General features: G+C 43.3%; 1 protein-coding gene across 6 annotated transcripts in view; it reads right to left on the minus strand.

Moving 5' to 3' along the window:
* Nucleotides 1-1,972: 1,972 nt before the first annotated feature.
* The window catches only part of FBXO15 (F-box protein 15), a 47,510-nt gene continuing 31,936 nt past the window's right edge, over nucleotides 1,973-17,546 (minus strand). For all 6 annotated transcript variants that reach the window (XM_027576765.1, XM_027576763.2, XM_027576760.2 and 3 more), the window contains 2 exons: nucleotides 7,804-7,928; nucleotides 1,973-2,354 (listed from right to left, as the gene is read on the minus strand). In XM_027576765.1, the coding sequence (XP_027432566.1) occupies nucleotides 2,088-2,354; nucleotides 7,804-7,928 (392 nt within the window). In that variant the 3' untranslated portion in view covers nucleotides 1,973-2,087. The remainder of the gene's footprint in view (nucleotides 2,355-7,803; nucleotides 7,929-17,546) is intronic.

The following is a 17,546-nucleotide window of genomic DNA, read 5'->3' on the forward strand; positions in this document are numbered from 1 at the left end:
CACCATTTGGTGATGTGTGGTGCGCACACCCTGCTCTGATAAGATGCTCACAAATGCCAGGACGCCGTGAATGCCCTTCCTCGCCTGCACTCACCCTTCGCCAGCACTGCTCACAGCGAACTCAGATGTGAAGGGCTCCCAGGCTCCTCAAGTCAGAATTTGTGCCTGCTTCCTTCATGCTCCCATAGCTGCTGGTATATTCCTTATAATAATTTCTGTTGATTCAACAAATCACATTATGAGACTGGCATCCTGTTAGATGCTGGAGATAGAGTAGTAAACAAGAGAGCTGAGTCCTGCTCACGGGACTAGCAGTCTGGCAGGCAGACATTACACACTCAATTCAGTATGCACAAGAGTTCTAACAAGACGCCCCAGCCTGAGTTCCCCCCCCCCCCGCATCCAGATAGCATTCCCCTGGGGCTAAAGAGAACCATGCTTGGTCTCTGCCTCTGCCTGGCTTCCGACATTTCCAGGACATCTACACCCTCCACAGTTTAACTCAATGAGTTGCAGGCATCACCACAGTCTCATGGTCATCTTCCAATTCTGACCTTCAGGTGACACGTGGCTTCCACCCCTCTCCTGACGTCTTCATGGCTCAAGCCACTGCCTCTCCATCCCCCCAACGCTCACCCAGGTGGGGCAGGTGCTCTGCACCTCTCTGGGGGTACCACGAAATAACATGATCCCCTGCTCTCCGCTCTGACCCAGATTTCAGATTTCTCCCTTCCCAGGGCTCCTGCGCGAGGCCCCAGAGGTCAGGACAGCAGGGACGGCATCGGGGCAGGAGTCCTTTGTACTGTCACTTTCTTTGGCTAAGAACCTAATATCTGTCCCAGATCTTTTATTGCATTCTTCAAGCAGCTCACACACACACAAACATCCCTCGAGAGAGAGCTGATCAGATAGATCAGGACGAGAAAGAAAAATAGAAAGGAGGGGACGCGCCTCCCAGTAGGAGCAACACGGCATTTCAGAAATCACTTCTGAGAGCGCCTGGGTGGCTCACTTGTTAAGCGTCTGCCTTCGGCTCAGGTCATGGTCCCAGGGTCCTGGGATCGAGCCCCACATCGGGCTCCCTGCTCTGCGGGAAGCCTGCTTCTCCCTCTCCCACTCCCCCTGCTTGTGTTCCTGCTCTCGCTGTGTCTCTCTCTGTCAAATAAATAAATTAATTAATTAATTAAAAAAAAGAAATCACTTCTGAGAGTAACCTTAAGGAGATAAAGACATGATCAAAAAATAATCTATACAATCTAAAACGAATTTAGAACAAAATCCCTAAAAAAAAAAAAAAGAAAAAAAAACCACATATACTTAGATACACGTTACCCCTGTTTGAAGCCCAAGTGCCTGTCAATTCTCTTAAAGCACTTCTGCAGAGGATGCGCTCACCACTAACTCATCCGTCTGGGTCTCCACTAATGTCCAGCTGGGGGTCTTCACTGCATTTGTATCACACTTTGCTCTATTAAGCAATGACAGTTTCTTCAAATGATTTCAGATACATCTTACCTTGTGAGGTAGGCCCTTGTTGAATTTAGTTTCATTAAATACTAATGTGGCTGCTGAATGCTATGAATACAGCACTTTCTCATGTCAATGGACACCATGAAGTTCATATTTAAATACTTTTTCATTTTGGGTTCTAGCCAATAAAGAAAAAAAACTTTATCTCTACCACACACACACACACGTGCACACAATGATCACACACATACACACACATGTACACGCACACATGTGCACAGTGATCACATGCACACACATACACACACATTGATCACACAGTGATCACACGCTTAAGCAGAATTCCTTGTCTTTTAAATTCTAAGGGCAAAAGAGAAGTAAATATCTTTTTCCTTATTTTATATGAATTTTCATTGGGACATGCTATTTTCATGTTTTTAAAATTTAACTTAATTCTCTAAACATTAACTTTGAAATGACCCATAAATCATAATTTCTAATGTGAAAGAAGCACGCTTCAAACAGACTGCTTTATTTCAACTTCCAACACCAAGAACACAACCGGTGAGTCCAAAATAAACAAACAGCAACAATAATTTGCCACCCCCTGCCAATACTTAGTATGTTGTCCCAAACCAGTGGTTTATTTTTGCTATCCTCAGGTAAAGGACCAGGCTGACGATGAAGTATTCTTCTGTCTCTTTGATCCACACCAGCTCCATGTGCACTTTTCCTTCCGAGTCCACATAGTCAACATAGTAAGTGTGTCCCAAGAAGTTAGGCCCATCAGAGGGCCCGGAAGATCTCATGCAAACAGGGGAACTGAAACACCAAAAGGGTTTCCCATATTCATCCAAAAGGGTTACGTCCATTATAGAACAACTCTACAAAATAAACACAAATACTCATGAGTGTAAGGGCAAAATGGCCAATTGGACCTGATTTCCAGGTCTAACTAATACGTGTGTAAATGCGTAAATGAAGCCTTTGCCGTGAAGGATGAAGTGAAAGGGGAGGGAGGAGATAGAAGAGAACAGAGTTACAGAAGAAGGCAGGGCCACACCAAGACGGTGAATGAGCAAGAAGCATTGGAGGGACTAGGAACCAGGGGCGCTGGGGGGCGACGGGGTCATGCGGGCGGCAGGGTGGCTCTCACATCACCTCCACCACCGCAAGCAGCAACCAGTGCCAGTAAATGCATCTCCGATAAACGGAGCAATGAAACGGGTGGGGGCAGCGAGAACAGCACAGGGACATTGGTGACCATTACACGCCTGCAAGGAGACAGTAACGTGAGCCCTCAGCCGTCGGTGGTAGTAACTCACGGGAAAGAGATGGAAGAAGTATCTATAAGACACACTGAGCAGCACCTGGTATCGGGAGGTCTGGGTAGGGGAGAAAGGGGCGCTGACCTTCTACTCTCTCCCCCACTGCTGCAGAAGGGCAGGGTCTGGGGAGAAGAAACGTGTCCATTTCAGACACGCTGCATCTACAATGCCACGTGAAGAGTCACTGCTGCACGGGGACTTGAGTCGGGGGAGGTGCTGATAATGATTAATCAATATACATTGATTTTTTTAGTTGTAGTAAAACACACGCAACAGAACTTTACCACTGCAACCGTTTTTAAGCGTACAGCTTAGTGGCATTAAGTGACACTGCTGTGCGGCCTTCAGTACCGTAGACCTCCAGAGCCCTTTTCATCTCGCAAGCCTGACACTCTGGACCCATTAACTTCCCAGCCCTCCCTCCTTGCAGCCCCTGGGAACCATCATTCTACTCAATGTCTCTGTGAACTGACCACTCTCGGGACTTCATGTAAGTGGAATCTTACAGTATTTGACCTTTTGTGTCTGCCTTATTTCACTTAACATAATGCCCTCAAGGTTCATCCATGTTGTAGCGTGTGCCAGAATTTCCTTCCTTTGTAGGGTGGGACAATAGTCCATAGTATGTGTACACCACCTTGTGTTTATCCGTTCAGCTTCTGGTGGACACCGGGTTTCTTTGAGTCACCTTTGACTCTTGTGAAAAAATGCTATGAAATGAACATGAGTGTGTAACGTTAGCTATAATTTTTAACATGTTCTGTTTACTAAACACTAATCCAAGCAGTTTACATATACTATTTTATTTAATTCTCAAGAATTAATTTTTTTTTCTCAAGAAACTATGTGGTAGTATGAAGGCTAAAATCTTCTAACACTTCCCTTTTTAAGAAATGGCTCATTATTTGCCATGACTTATGCCCTCTGTTAGTATTTTACTAATTGGAATTTAAATGCTTACTCTTAGATATCTGCACAAAATGGAACAATGATATCAACCTAATTATAGAGACACAGATATTACAGATACCTACATAGAGAGATATATAAAGATATTATAGATGTCAGCATAAACACTGCTTTCAGAGATCTATAAACGATTAAATGTGGCCAATAGCACTGACCATTTGGACCTGAGTATGATCAGGCCAAAGAGTCCTGACTCAAAAAAGTGTTTCTCAGAGAGAAATTAAAGGAACACAAACATTCCAAAAGTTAAAAAAAAAAAAAGAGAGAGAGAGAGAGAGATGGTCTAGTAAGTAAGGGATGAGAAGTGGTTCCTGCCTCTGGAGGAGACCTGAGTGAAGAACAAGCCAACATGAACCATCCCCGGCCCCCGATGGCAGAGAATACAGACCAGAGCTGAAAGCCACTGCCCACATGAGATGCGGGCCATCCAGCGAGACAGCCTGAGGAGCCCAACACTAGACCCTCCACGTCCTGGAACAGCACACATCCACCGATCACACCCTCTGCTTCTGACAGAACAGGGACTACGTTCACAGACCATGGAGAAGGGCTCACTGGGGCTGAGAACAGGGGGAACCAAAGCCAACCCTGAGAGCTAGAATGTGTCTCTGTCTGTGCTCAGGCAGCCAGAGCCCTTCTGGAATAAACAGCTATCATCACGGCCATTTGATGAAGGAAGCTCCGTGGCCATGTCAATGCCCAAGATAATACACCTGGCCGGGTGGTCATGCGGACCCAAGCCTTTCTTTACCCCATCGCCCTTCATTATCTTAACTACTGGTTTAGCAGTCTCTCGGTTTTGTTACTTAAAACCTCATCAAAATCCAGCAGCACAGACACAGTGGCTAGAACCATGAGCAAGGAGGAGACCATGAGAAGAAGGTGACACCCTGGGCTGCCCCAACATTCCAGAGGAAGATAGAGAAGGAAATCCAGGAGGCAGGGTCAAGAGGTATAAGAACTCTTTGATAAGGATGCTGCTCATGAGCCCTGAGCCCTTCAGGAAACGGCTTCCTGTCTGCTTTCGGCCCCTCAGCTGCCAGACAGAGTTGTGAGCTATCTTCCGAAGCTCTCCTGGTTCTAAAAGCCTAGCATTCTCCAATTCCTACATATCCTATGGAACACCCGGCACACAGTGGCACAAAAAAACCCTTTAACAGCCTCAACTCCAAATTCTTTATCCTAGGTTGTGAGGCCCTTTGTGAGCGCCCCCCAGCCTGCCTTTCCACCCACCTCCTGGTACCCCCTCCCTCCTCTGCTGCGGAGCCCGGTCACACTGGGGAAGCTCAAGATGGACAGACAGCCACCGCTGGGCTCTTCCACCCCTTTCCAGGCTCAGTGGATACCCAAACCCTGCTTCACAGAGCACAGAGGCCACCTCCTCCTTAATGCACGTGGGGTGTCGGGTTCCTCCCAAGGTGCCGACTCCTTCAATCACCCAGCACTGCCAGCAAATCCACCAGGGCATCTTTCTTGGGGGCTGGGGTGGGGGCACAGCCACCATCACACACTGAACCTGGGACACGCCCATCGGCAGGCTTCACTATTCTTGCATAAAGCACAACCACAGTTACACTAAAATATCTGGCTTGAATTACAACGAATGCTGAGCTCCATATAGATCTAGAAGTAAGTAACATTAAAATAACACAAAAAATGCCAAGGCAGGAAAGGAGAAAGTACAAGGAATGGATATAAGAAAAGCCTTACCAAAGGACACTCCATCCATCAGCACTTCTGATAGGAACGAAGAGAAGGCAGGGCAGGAGAGCGGTTTTGACCGGCCCTGAATTCTACCGAAGCCTGTAGCAGCAACCACCCAGGCCACTCAAACGGCCTTTGTAAGACAGACTGGAGAGCGGTCGGAGAACAGCGGGCCTGTGTGGGTTCAGCACTAACAGCACCCGGGACAGGCGGCTCTACAATGTATTTGAGACCACAAGCTGACTTTGAAAAGGAAAAGAAAACCTCATCAGCTTTTAACGTGATGTTTTTAAGTATTTATGGCTGAGCAATCCCCCGTACAAAACGATGGGTTGCTGATGTTGGACTCCAGGCACCCAGGCGGGCGTTACGTCTGGTTTGAACGACCAACGGGGCCGGCCTCACACTCCCGTGGCTCCTCTGGCAGAGAAGATCCCTCTGTGAACAGTAACCAGGAGGACCCCAGAGAGCCCACCCGTGACCACACGCCACTTCGACAACACAGTGCAACGGGCAGCTTCGCCGTCCGTCATTATCACGATCACTGGTATCTGTCCCGGGCCCAGAGTTGACGGCTTGGGTGACACTTTCTCACTGACCTGCACCACAACAGCGTGCTGAGTGACAGTCCAGGAGGCCGTTTCCACAATCTCTGCCACAAGCATGCCGCTTTGTTGGTTTTTCATAGTTATATGTATTTAAGAAACTTTTTTACAGTTTACCCTTGTTAATAAATACCCTGAGAGCAATTTCTCAAAACATGTTTTATAGTTTCACAATAGTCACGCTGCTCAGATGCCTGAGGGAAATGCCCGACCCGCGCGGCAAACACAAGGCACAGGGCATCCCTTACCTCGCCCTTTAGGACCTCTGAGGGTAGCTCAGTCCTAACACCAAACCCCAAATTACGAACAGGAAAATACAAATGGACCTTGCCCAGCCGCAGCAGGCCCCCGGGAGAGGGTACAGCCATGGAGCCCCACTCCAGCTCCCCCCAGAGCCCAGGTGGGAGAAGAAACTGCAGGAGAAAGTGTGCAGGGACATGCAGCCCATGCCTGACTGCAAGGACCAAACCCCGTTTTCAGATCAAGCCATTTTACTGGAAAAATGCATTCCTGAGTCACGTCAGTCTAGCGACCTACGGAATCACGGCCTGGAGCTCATTTTGAAGCTACACCTTCGGCTTCTGTTTGCTGTAAAAAATCTGTCCCCGCAGTTGCAGCTAAAATGCTATTTAGGGTGTCCTACCTAAAGTCCCACCAGAGACTGTGTGTGTGACGAGAGCTATGATGGAGCTCTGTTTCTCTGTAGAACTACTCCACGTCCCTCACTCCGCTCTCATCCTGCTCCAAATACCAGAAAACACAGAACAAATTACATCAGTTTTATAATCACACAGACACGTTAACTCTTCAGTATCTGTATTTTGCCTTTCTTGGACCACAAGGTCTACTCTGACTATAATATTTTATTTTAGTACATATTTTTATAAGACCCATTAAAAAAGGATCTGTGCTCTTAAAGACATGAAGGTTCTTTTATATATGATAAAAATAATCTATACCAAAGTTTAAATGTTTGTTTTCCAATAAATAAGGGCTAATAAACCAGCTCACTGTATCAAATAACAAGTGGCTCAAGAGAGAATACTTAATGATAATTAACTGTTTTCAACACTCAATGATAACACTGCCCTTGTCATCACCAGTAATCGTCCTAACAAAGTGTCCACACTTGCACGGCAGAAGAGAGGCGTGTTACTGATGACAGATCCCAGTGGCTTGCCAGGAACAGGTAAATGCCATCCATCCCACAAAGCAGAGACAGAGAACAATGAGAACCAGGGGCAGCCACGGGCACAAGATCACAGAGGAAACAAAACTATGTCTCAAAGGCTCTCATGCTCCTCCGCCCCCTCTTCTTTCCCCCTTCCCTGCCGACTCCCAACCGTAACTGTTCAAGGGAGGGTGTTCCAGGAAATCTCTGTATCCTGACTGGTAACCTGATGTAAGAGCAAGTAAGATGTTGAGTCAATGCTACTTGCCTGGTCCAACCTAGAGCTCCACTTTTTCTCCACAAGACAGACAGACAGACAGACAGACAGAGGGGCTTCAAGGGAGGGCAGGGGTACAAAAACATTGCTGCATATTACGCACCACTCCTGATCCCCACACTCAGCAAAAACCAGAAGGTACAGGCTAAGAGAATGCGCACGTATCTTCAGACATTAGAACACTAAAACTGGGACTTTAAAAGCAGTATCAAAGATATACACAGACTTTTTTATTATACAGAAACCAGGTTACATTAAGAAAATAAAACAACAAATTACCTTTATACAGCCATTGAAAACATCCGTTCTCCAAGAGAGGCCAACTTTTCCAATAAGAGGTAGGTGTTCTGTGTTATTTTTGAAACTTATAACAACAAGCTTCACATATCCATTTTCAATGGATCCTGAAAAGATTTAAGATTTTTTAAATTATGACATACCCATGCAGGACAAGTCAAGACTCCTTAGGCTTGCTGCTTCATAAAGAATGCCTCATCTAGCCACGTCCTGGATGCAGGCATCTGGCTTGAGGCCAGTGGCATACCCACACTCCAGAGACAGAGACACAAGTGCACACTCTGGAAACACGATCTCAAAGGGGGTGGGGGGAGCTGACTGGGGTGAACCTGGATCTCACCTGTCACCGATGAGAAGTTGCTAAGGAGGCCGAGGTTCTTCTGATTTGATTAAGCTAACAGCAGTACAAACAGTATATAAGAACTGTGGAGCTTTCCGGAAAGCAGATGCCAGAGTGGTCCAGACATGAGATGTGAGGGAGCAAGGAGGGCAATGTCCAGAGGACTGAGGAACTTGAGAGCAGGGAAGTATGGAAGAAGTGAGAAGCCCCGCGCACATAAAGGAGTAAACATCTTTCATGTGTTTATTGGTAAGTAAAAATCCGTGCACTTGCTACCAACAGCTTGAGACCAGAGGCCTTGCCCCTTCTCTGACTAAACACTGACGAAGAGCTACCTGGCCACTAGCAAGGGCCCAACACAACCCAGGTGCACGAGTTCCACTTTCCAAGGCCCTGATGCTCAGACAGCCCCCAGGACTGCTGAGCTTCCCGTGACCATGAGCTCCGCACCCTCCTTTTACGTGCCCTGAAAAGTGACCAGCACGCAGGACAACATAACAGCTCCTTCACTTGTACGCAAGCTTTCTTCAGAAAGAGGCACCTTGACAAAGGTAAGATGTGAGTCACAGGGCAAAGCAGACAGAAGAATGGGAAGAACAAATGTTCTTTGGCCTTAGATGGGTTATTTCAGGAGAAAAATAAAGCCAAAGCTAGGTTGCCTTAGGAGCCAAAGCCCTACCCTAGAAATTCTGCATGGTGTCATCACTTAAGCCAAGCCTTAGTGCTGCTTTGCCAGCAGCCTCTTCTGTGACACAGTAATGGCTCTAAGGGAGATACCCACTAGGAGCAGAACTTTCCGGCCCTGCAGGAGGGTGCTGGGAGCCCATCTGTACCAAGAACAGAGGCAGCCCATGACGTGGTCCCCTCGCTGCTGAGTAATTAGCAAGGACCGTGCAGCTCCTCTCCTCCTCTCCCCAGGTGCGGAAGCCAATGCCAAATGACACTGACCCTTCCCGGCAAGAGCTCCACTGTCACCTCGGCAGGGCTCAATGGAAGCAGGGAGGAAATCTGTGAGAAGCGAAGCCTCAGAGGAGACGTGGTAATGACATTCTGAATGGACCAGATGTGGCTCTGCTCTGCTCTATATTACTGCACAGCCATGTGCAAAATCGAGAGAGACCTCCGACTGGCTGGCATGTGCACTGGCAGCCAGACGATGCCATACAGAAAGCCGCGAGTTCATTTTCCATGTGGCTTGTCCTCAGGACACTGCAGAAAACGGACCCCAAAGTACAACAGCCAATAACATCTCAATGGCAATTGTCTAAGCTAATAAACATGAAATCTCTGTGGAAGCAAGGACTGTTGTTATTTTATTACCAAATATTCTCCCGCTTTAGAATAACTCTAACATTTGCAGTATCTTCAAAGGTCAGAGCTCTTTCGGCATACTCTGTAAGTGCTCATATCTATCAGAGAAAAAGGTTAAGCTCACCCTACATTTAAACAATCTCCACACAGAATGTATGTGTGAAAACGTGTATATATAAAATAGGCAATATTTTTGAGTATTTACTGTACACCAGCCATTGTGTTAAGCACTTTATGTAGAGTAGCTTAAAAGACTACTTTAAAATATCTTAAAATCCTACTATTAATTAGGTATTATAGTTTTCTGAATTCACAAGTGAGAGAAGGGCACACAAAGAGATTAACTGTACGTCACCCAAGGTCATACCACTGGTAAGTGGCAGAGACATGATTCAAACATTATGTGTCTATTATAAGATGGATCTTACAATAGATTAAAACATATACAAAAAGGGGAAACATAATCACCTATTTGCTTAAATACTGAGAATTTATAATACAGATTTAAATTCTCAAACTTTTGCTTTCGTACTACTGCCAATAGAGAAAAATCTATAAATTAGCAGACAATATTTGCTGGGGAATCACTTATGGCTCCCCCAAATTTGTGGCAATTCCTGCATCTGTGCATCTCATGCTTACTCCTCTCCCCTCCCCAACCTTCGTATAACTAGGTCATAAGTGGCCTGGGTTCCTTCACTTAAGCTAACATCCCCTTAGTGAATTCCTGTGTTGCTTAAACCCACCACAATAAATTCTGTTAGAAACTCCAACTCTAACCTACCAAACCATAAGACCATCCCCAAAATGCAGAGAAATTAAATTCAAGGCTCACTGCCCTTGGCTTCAAGTGACATTCACTTACAAGCCTGGCTTTTAGAGTCATGAAGGCCTCATTCCAAGCCCTGCCCAGCCATTTACTAGCTGTGTAACCCTGGTCAAGTTCTAAGCTGAGTAAAATAAGGACACAAATAGAAAATACTTTATAAAGCTTTGTGAAGATTAACAAAACTAAGAATACATATTAACATTACAGGGTAGATTATTATATATCCCAGGCTAAAGGTGCTAAGCACCTTATATATATTACATCAATAATACTCCTCTAAGAGCCAAGCCTACTGCCAAGCAGGAAGTAGGTATGTACCACGTGCACGGATAACAAGACTCAATAATTATAAACACATCTGTTTACCCAAATCATCTACAGATTTAATGCAATCACAATAATAAACCCAGCAGGCATTTTAATAATGTATAAAGAGTCAATATAGAAAAATAAGTAAATAATAAAATTTGACTATCTGATTCTAAAATTCATATGGAATACTAAGGACCTATAAAATAGCCACACAATCTTAAGAAGAAAAAAAAGCTGACTTTAAGACTTATTATAGAGGTACAGCAATCAAAACAGTGGGGCATCACTGTAAGACACACAAATAGATGAACAGAACAGAATAGATGGGTCCAAATATAGATCAACACTTTTACAAGCAATTGACTTTTAACAAAGACATCAAAATAATTCAATGAGAAAGTCTTTTCACAAATGGTGCAAAAAAACTTATTATCCATATGGAAAAACAGAATGAACCTCAATCCTTACCTTATAATACTTAACACAAAAATTAATTAGCGATGGATCATGGATCTAAATGTAAAGGTTAAAACCATAATACAACTGGAGGAAAGAATATCTCTATAATCTGGAGTAGGAAAAGTTTTTAAGCGCCCCCCCCCAAAAATTATAAAATAAAAAAACTGATAAATTAGATTTCATCAAAATGAGAAACTTCTGATCATTAAAAGATACAATTAAAAGGCAAGAATACATAGTGAGGAAAGGACAGTCTCTTTGATGAATGGTGTTGGGAAAACTGGACAGCCACACGCAAAAATAAAAATAAAACTGGAAAACTATCTTACGCCATATCCAAAAATTAACTCAAAATAGATTAAGACCTGAATGTAAGACCAGAAACCATAAAACTCCTAGGAAAAAACATAAGCTCCTTGATATAGGTCTTAGCAATACATTTCTGTATCTGCCTCCAAAAGCAAAGTCAACAAAAGCAAAAGTAAACAAATGGGACTACTTCAAACTAAAAAGCTTCCACACCACTAAGGAAACCATCAACAAAGTGAAAAGATAACCTACTGAATAGGAGAAGATATTTGCAAATAATATGGCCAATAGGAGCTGATATGCCAAAGAACTCATAAAACTCAATACCAAAGAAAATCTAATTAAAAAAGGGACAGAGAATCTAAAAATGTCTTTTCCCAAAGAAGACATCCAGATGGCTAACAGACACATGAAAAGATGTTTGACATCACTCATCATCAGAGAATGCAAATCAAAATCACCCTGAGAGATTTCCTCACACCTGTCAGAATGGCTATTATCAAAAAGAAAAAGAAAAAGAAAAAAGAAATAACAAGGACTGGTGAGAATGTGGAGAAAAGGGGACCCTCGTGCACTGTCGGTGGGAAGTAGCTGCACTAATTTACACTTTCTACCATGGAAAACAGTATAGATGTTTCTCAAAAATGTTTTTAAAAAACTACTGTATGATCCAGCAACTCCACTTTTGGGTATTCGTCCAAAGGAAATATAATCACTATGTCAAAAAAAAAAAAAAAAAAAAAACCTTTTCATCGCCATGTTCACTCTAGCATTATTTACAATAGCCAAGGTATGAAACAACCTAAGTGCCCATCAATGGATGAACAGAAAAAAATATGTAATACACATATAAAAATCATATCCAAAAATATGTAACACACACACACACACACACACACACACACACACACTAAATAGAGTATTATTCAGCCACAAAAAAGAAGGAAATCCTTCATTTGCAACAACATGGGTGGACCTAAAGGACATTATGCTAAGTGAGCTAAGCCAGACACAGAAAGACAAAACCCTATGATTTCACTTATATATGGAATCTGAAAAACAAAACAAGTGAAAAAACAAAACTCATAAATACAGAGAACACAATGGTGGTTGCTAGAGGGGAGGAGTGGATGAAATGGGTGAAGCAGGTCAAGAGGTACAGACTACACTTACAAAATACATAAGTCACAGGGGTGTAATGTACAGCATGGGGACTACAGTCAAATATTTGTGGAGCATACTTGAAAGTTGCTGAAAGTTTCTGTATGGTGACAGAGGGTAACTAGACTTACTGCAGTGATCATTTCACGATGTATAAATATCCAATCAGTACATTGTACTATAGAGTAATGTAATGTTATAATATGTCAATTATACCTCAATAAAAAATGTTTTAAAGATACCATTTAGAAAATGAATAAGCCAGCCACAGACTGGGAAAAGATACTTGTAGAACATTTATCTGCCAAACGACTGGTATTTAGAATACATACATAAAGGACTCCTATAATTCAAGAAAAGACAAGTCATTATTTTTAAAAAGGTGAAAGGATTAGTAGATGCTTCAAAAAGAAGACAGGAAAATGGCCAAGAGGCACATAGAAAGGCGCTCACCACTACTGGCCATTAGGGAGACAGAAATCAAGGCCATGATGATCATCTTACTCCCACACAATGGAACAACTAAAAGACTAATTACATTAAATGTCAGCTGGGATATGGAAACACTCTAAAGAAATATTTTGGCAATTTCTTACACATAGAATTTTCTTTTTTAATCTTTTTTTTTAAGACTTTATTTATTTATTTGACAGAGAGAGACACAGCGAGAGAGGGAACACAAGCAGGGAGAGTGGGAAAGGGAGAGGCAGGCTTCCTGCAGAGCAGAGAGCCCAATGCAGGGTTCCACCCTAGGACCCTGGGATCATGACCTGAGCTGAAGGCAGATGCTTAAGGACTGAGCCACCCAGGCGCCCCTCTTTTTTTTTTTAAAGATTTATTTATTTGAGAGAAAGAGAGAATGAGAGAGAGAGAGCATGAGCGGGGGAAGGGTCAGAGGGAGAAGCAGACTCCCCACCGAACAGGGAGCCCGATGTGGGACCTGATCCCAGGACTCCAGGATCATGACCTGAGCTGAAGGCAGTCGCTTAATCAACTGAGCCACGCAGGTGCCCTGAATTTTCTTATACATAAAAAAATGTCTGGCAATTTTTAATAAATAAACCTCCCCCAAAACCCAATGATTCCAGTACTAGGTATTTTGCCAAGAGAAACAAAAAACTTATGTCGACAAAAAAGACTTTCACAAGAATTCTGTGACAGCTTTATTCAAGATAGTCCCAAACACGAAACAACCCAAATTTCCTGTCCATCAACAGGAAAACAAATAAGCAAACTGTGGCATATTCATTCAATGGAATATTACTCATCAATAAATAGGAATGACTATCAGTACCTGCAACAGTATAAATGAAACTCAAAGGCACTTTGCTGAAAGAAAGAATCCGGACACAAAAGCGTACATCCTGTAGGAAGGATCCCATTGATATAAAGTCCTAGAAAAAGCAAAACTAATCTATGGTGAAAAAAAGAATCAGAAAAAATGTACGTGGGAGTTCTTGTACTATTCTTGTAAATTTTCTAGGTTGGAAATTACATCAAAATAAAAAGTTACCAAAAAAGTAGCACTCAATAAAGGTGAGCTGTTAGCAGCTCTATCAACCTTCCTCTGAAGGCCCCCTTCTGCTTATGACAACTAGCGGTTCTTTTCCTATCAACAGATAACTCTAGGAATGCCGAAATCTGTGTCCTCAGATCTTCTTCCTCTTCCCTTAGGGAGTTTAGTCCCTCAAAACTTCAGTATTCCCCTCCATGGCTAACAGCACCTTTCAGCCTACACTAATCTCTTCCTTTTCTAACCCCTGCTGCACACACACCTGAACATTTAATTATACTGGATTGTTTCTGCATGTTCGATGTTTCCTGAAATAACCTACAGTCTTTGGGAATAAAGGTCATGTCTTCTATGGCGTGATTAATGGCACTACTTATCACATTTCTCATTTCTCAGCTATGATTAGAATTCATTTTTTGCCCCATAAATAGAACATAGAAAAAGCAGGAAGTAAAGAATGTTGGGAGGAGAGATTGACTGATTGTTTGGTTTGACTGAATGATTTTCCTAAGGCAAACAGGGAGAAAAGGGAAGGGGGTTAAAGCAGAATAGTACTGCCTGAGGTTCTTTTCTGAGGCAGGAAAAGCAACACACATCAACCCGAGGAGCGAACACTGAGTAAGGTGGAGCCCTGGAGCGCCATCTGAGAGACCAACGTAGTACCATGAGTTAATGGACTGGACATCAGGAAGCAACTCTCAGGTGGGTGTGTAAATCTTGGGTAAAGAGGAAGGAAGACCCTACAAACTCAAATATATTTAGTATTAACAATTTAAAGCTGCAGAGACTCCAACGTGACAAAGGAATAATTAATAACAAGACAGAAAAGTCATTAGACTCTAATGATCAAAAAGAATAGGCACCTGCTCTTAGGTGATGAAATCTTGAGTACCTCCCCCTTTCCTTGTTAGGTATCTAATATAAATCTCCTCAAGGCAAACACATAGCTTCTCTCTTTTTCTCAGCTATTTTCAGATACCTCTGTTGTTTCCCAAACCCCTGATACACATGAAATTTAAGTAGCTAAATCCAGACACAGATTATGGACTACGAAAAGAGAGGAGGACTCTGAACATGATGAGGTTCAGAAATTTCTCCCTTGGTTTCACTTGCTGTAAGGACTGTAAGAGTGAAATGAATCGGAGCTGTGTTAGAAGGAGACCGGAAAAGTAGAACTCTCAGATCTGTAGGACAATTTCCCTCCCGAATCCAGAACTGTTGAGTATGACAGCATCAGGAAAACCCCTTAAGTCTTTGAGCCACAGAGTCTCTACTTCTTTCATACTAGCGAGAACCCTAACAGGCTACATTTGCTGCTAGTATTATTCCTGGTCCTGGTGACAAAAACTCGATTTTCAACACGATGAAGTGTGTACTTAGAATCTTTAAAAGTTCACTGTTCATTAATTCAATAATGTTTCAAAATAACTTTTTCTATTGATGTAAAAAATCAGACTGGTATTTTCACAAGACCCAGTTCTATCTTCCATGCCTGTGGACCAATTTTCTATCAATCCAGTCTATTTCACCATGCGTTATTTTTTCTAGGCTAGTCTTTCCAGAGATGTTTAAGGAGAAGGTATGGGCGCCTGGGTGGCTCAGTTGGTTAAGCAACTGCCTTCAGCTCAGGTCATGATCCTGGAGTCCCGGGATCGAGTCCCGCATCGGGCTCCCTGCTCGGCAGGGAGTCTGCTTCTCCCTCAGACCCTCCCCCCTCTCATGCTCTCTCTCTCTATCTCATTCTCTCTCTCAAATAAATAAATAAAATCTTAAAAAAAAAAAAAAGGAGAAGGTATATGGATATTTGTTTTGGGCTCGCCAGTATCTGTTCTGCCTTTCTCGCTAAGCATGTTCTAGTGTTCCTCTGAGACACACGCAGGTCAGTCCCCATATTTCAGATGGTAGCAGCCAGGCTCAGATACGGAGCATCCCATTCACCTGGCACATTACTGAGTCAGGGATGAGTCCCTAAGCCGACTAGAGCCAAGGAGATGCAATGAGACTCCTGGGGAGGGGGTGCTGGAAAGGAGAACCTCACACTAGGACATGAGATCTAGAGCTAGCCACAGCTGCCTTGAAAGTAGGAACTGTAACTCAGAATACAGTGAAGCAGGAAGAATCAGAATGAGGGAGACGAGGAGGGACAGACAGGCTGTCTAGACATATCCAGTCCCACTGACAGGCAATGAGCCCTCGCATCAAACTGTTTGAAATAAAACCTCCCCCTGGATTTTTCAACATGAATTATTTTTGCTAAGCCAGTTTTAGGTTAGGTTTTCTGTAGTTTTCAACCAAATTTTTTTTTATCTGTACAGAAGTGCTTTTTTTTTTCCTTCTAAAATAATTTTTGAATCAGAAAACATGAATATAAGTGGAAAAAAAAGATGATGATGGGAAAACAGATTTGAGATGATGCTGAGACACAAATGGCTAAATGCAGGTCCCAGAGGAGGTAGGAGCATCTATATTTAGGAAAAGAAATTGGGATATACTTTTTGGAGAGAAGTGGGACATCTTTTTCTCTGAAACAGGAAAGAACACAAAGAGACTGTAATATAGTGACAACGTGACAGCAGATGAGAGAGAAAGATCAGGAAGCACAGAGGTGACAACGTTTCTTAGCACGGCAGGTAGTGAGGCCAAGAACAAGGAACAGAGCAGGAAGACGACCGTGATCGTATCTAAACAGCCCTTACACGACATATAAAGGGGACTTACGGCAAGCTGATTAAAAGACTTCTGAGTCGCAACAAGGGGTAAGTCAGAGTCTGACAGCACCAATGGACACCTATTTGTGATTTCCCCCAAGGAACTGGGGCACATTCAAGTTAAGAAGCAGCATCACGGTGAGCAGTATTTTAGTTATTGATGCAGGGAAGCCACAGGGCAACAAGAAAAGGGGCTCTGAGGTGACTGACAGCAAACCTGTAACCCAGGCTGTGTGCCCCGAAAATCACGGCAGAAAGGGAACGAAGAACCAGAAGAAGCAGAAGAAGAAACCCAAGAGGTCTGTAGAAGGTACAGGAATCATGGAGGGTAACATGCTTGTGATCTGAGAAGTGGCTCTAAGCTCAATGTCCTGATGGTCTAAGGTTCTAATAACAACTAAATTCACACCAGGAAAAAATTAGAAAACCCATTTCTTATGTTTCTTATTAGATGTAACTTCCTCAAACTGCTTGTTTTAAGAGATTCTATTTTTCACAATTGCCTTCATAAATATCCATGAGAAAAGCACAATGTATTATTTAAACAATATGCTTGAAAGTGGAAACAAAAACAAAATGAAGACCTCATATCCTTCCTTTTAAATTATTTTAAAAATTCAAATAGCCACAGAGAAAGAAAAAATCAAAATCTGAGGTCGAATGTCACACAGAAGTCAGAGTCCAGAACAGCAGCAGACGATGAGAAGGACCCACAAAGAGGCCTCTCCTCACACAGCCTGTGTTTCTGCGGGGCCAGCTTCAGACACAGCCTGCTCTGCTGCT

This window comes from Zalophus californianus, chromosome 14, assembly GCF_009762305.2.
Source record: "Zalophus californianus isolate mZalCal1 chromosome 14, mZalCal1.pri.v2, whole genome shotgun sequence".
Taxonomy (NCBI): Eukaryota; Metazoa; Chordata; class Mammalia; order Carnivora; family Otariidae; genus Zalophus; species Zalophus californianus.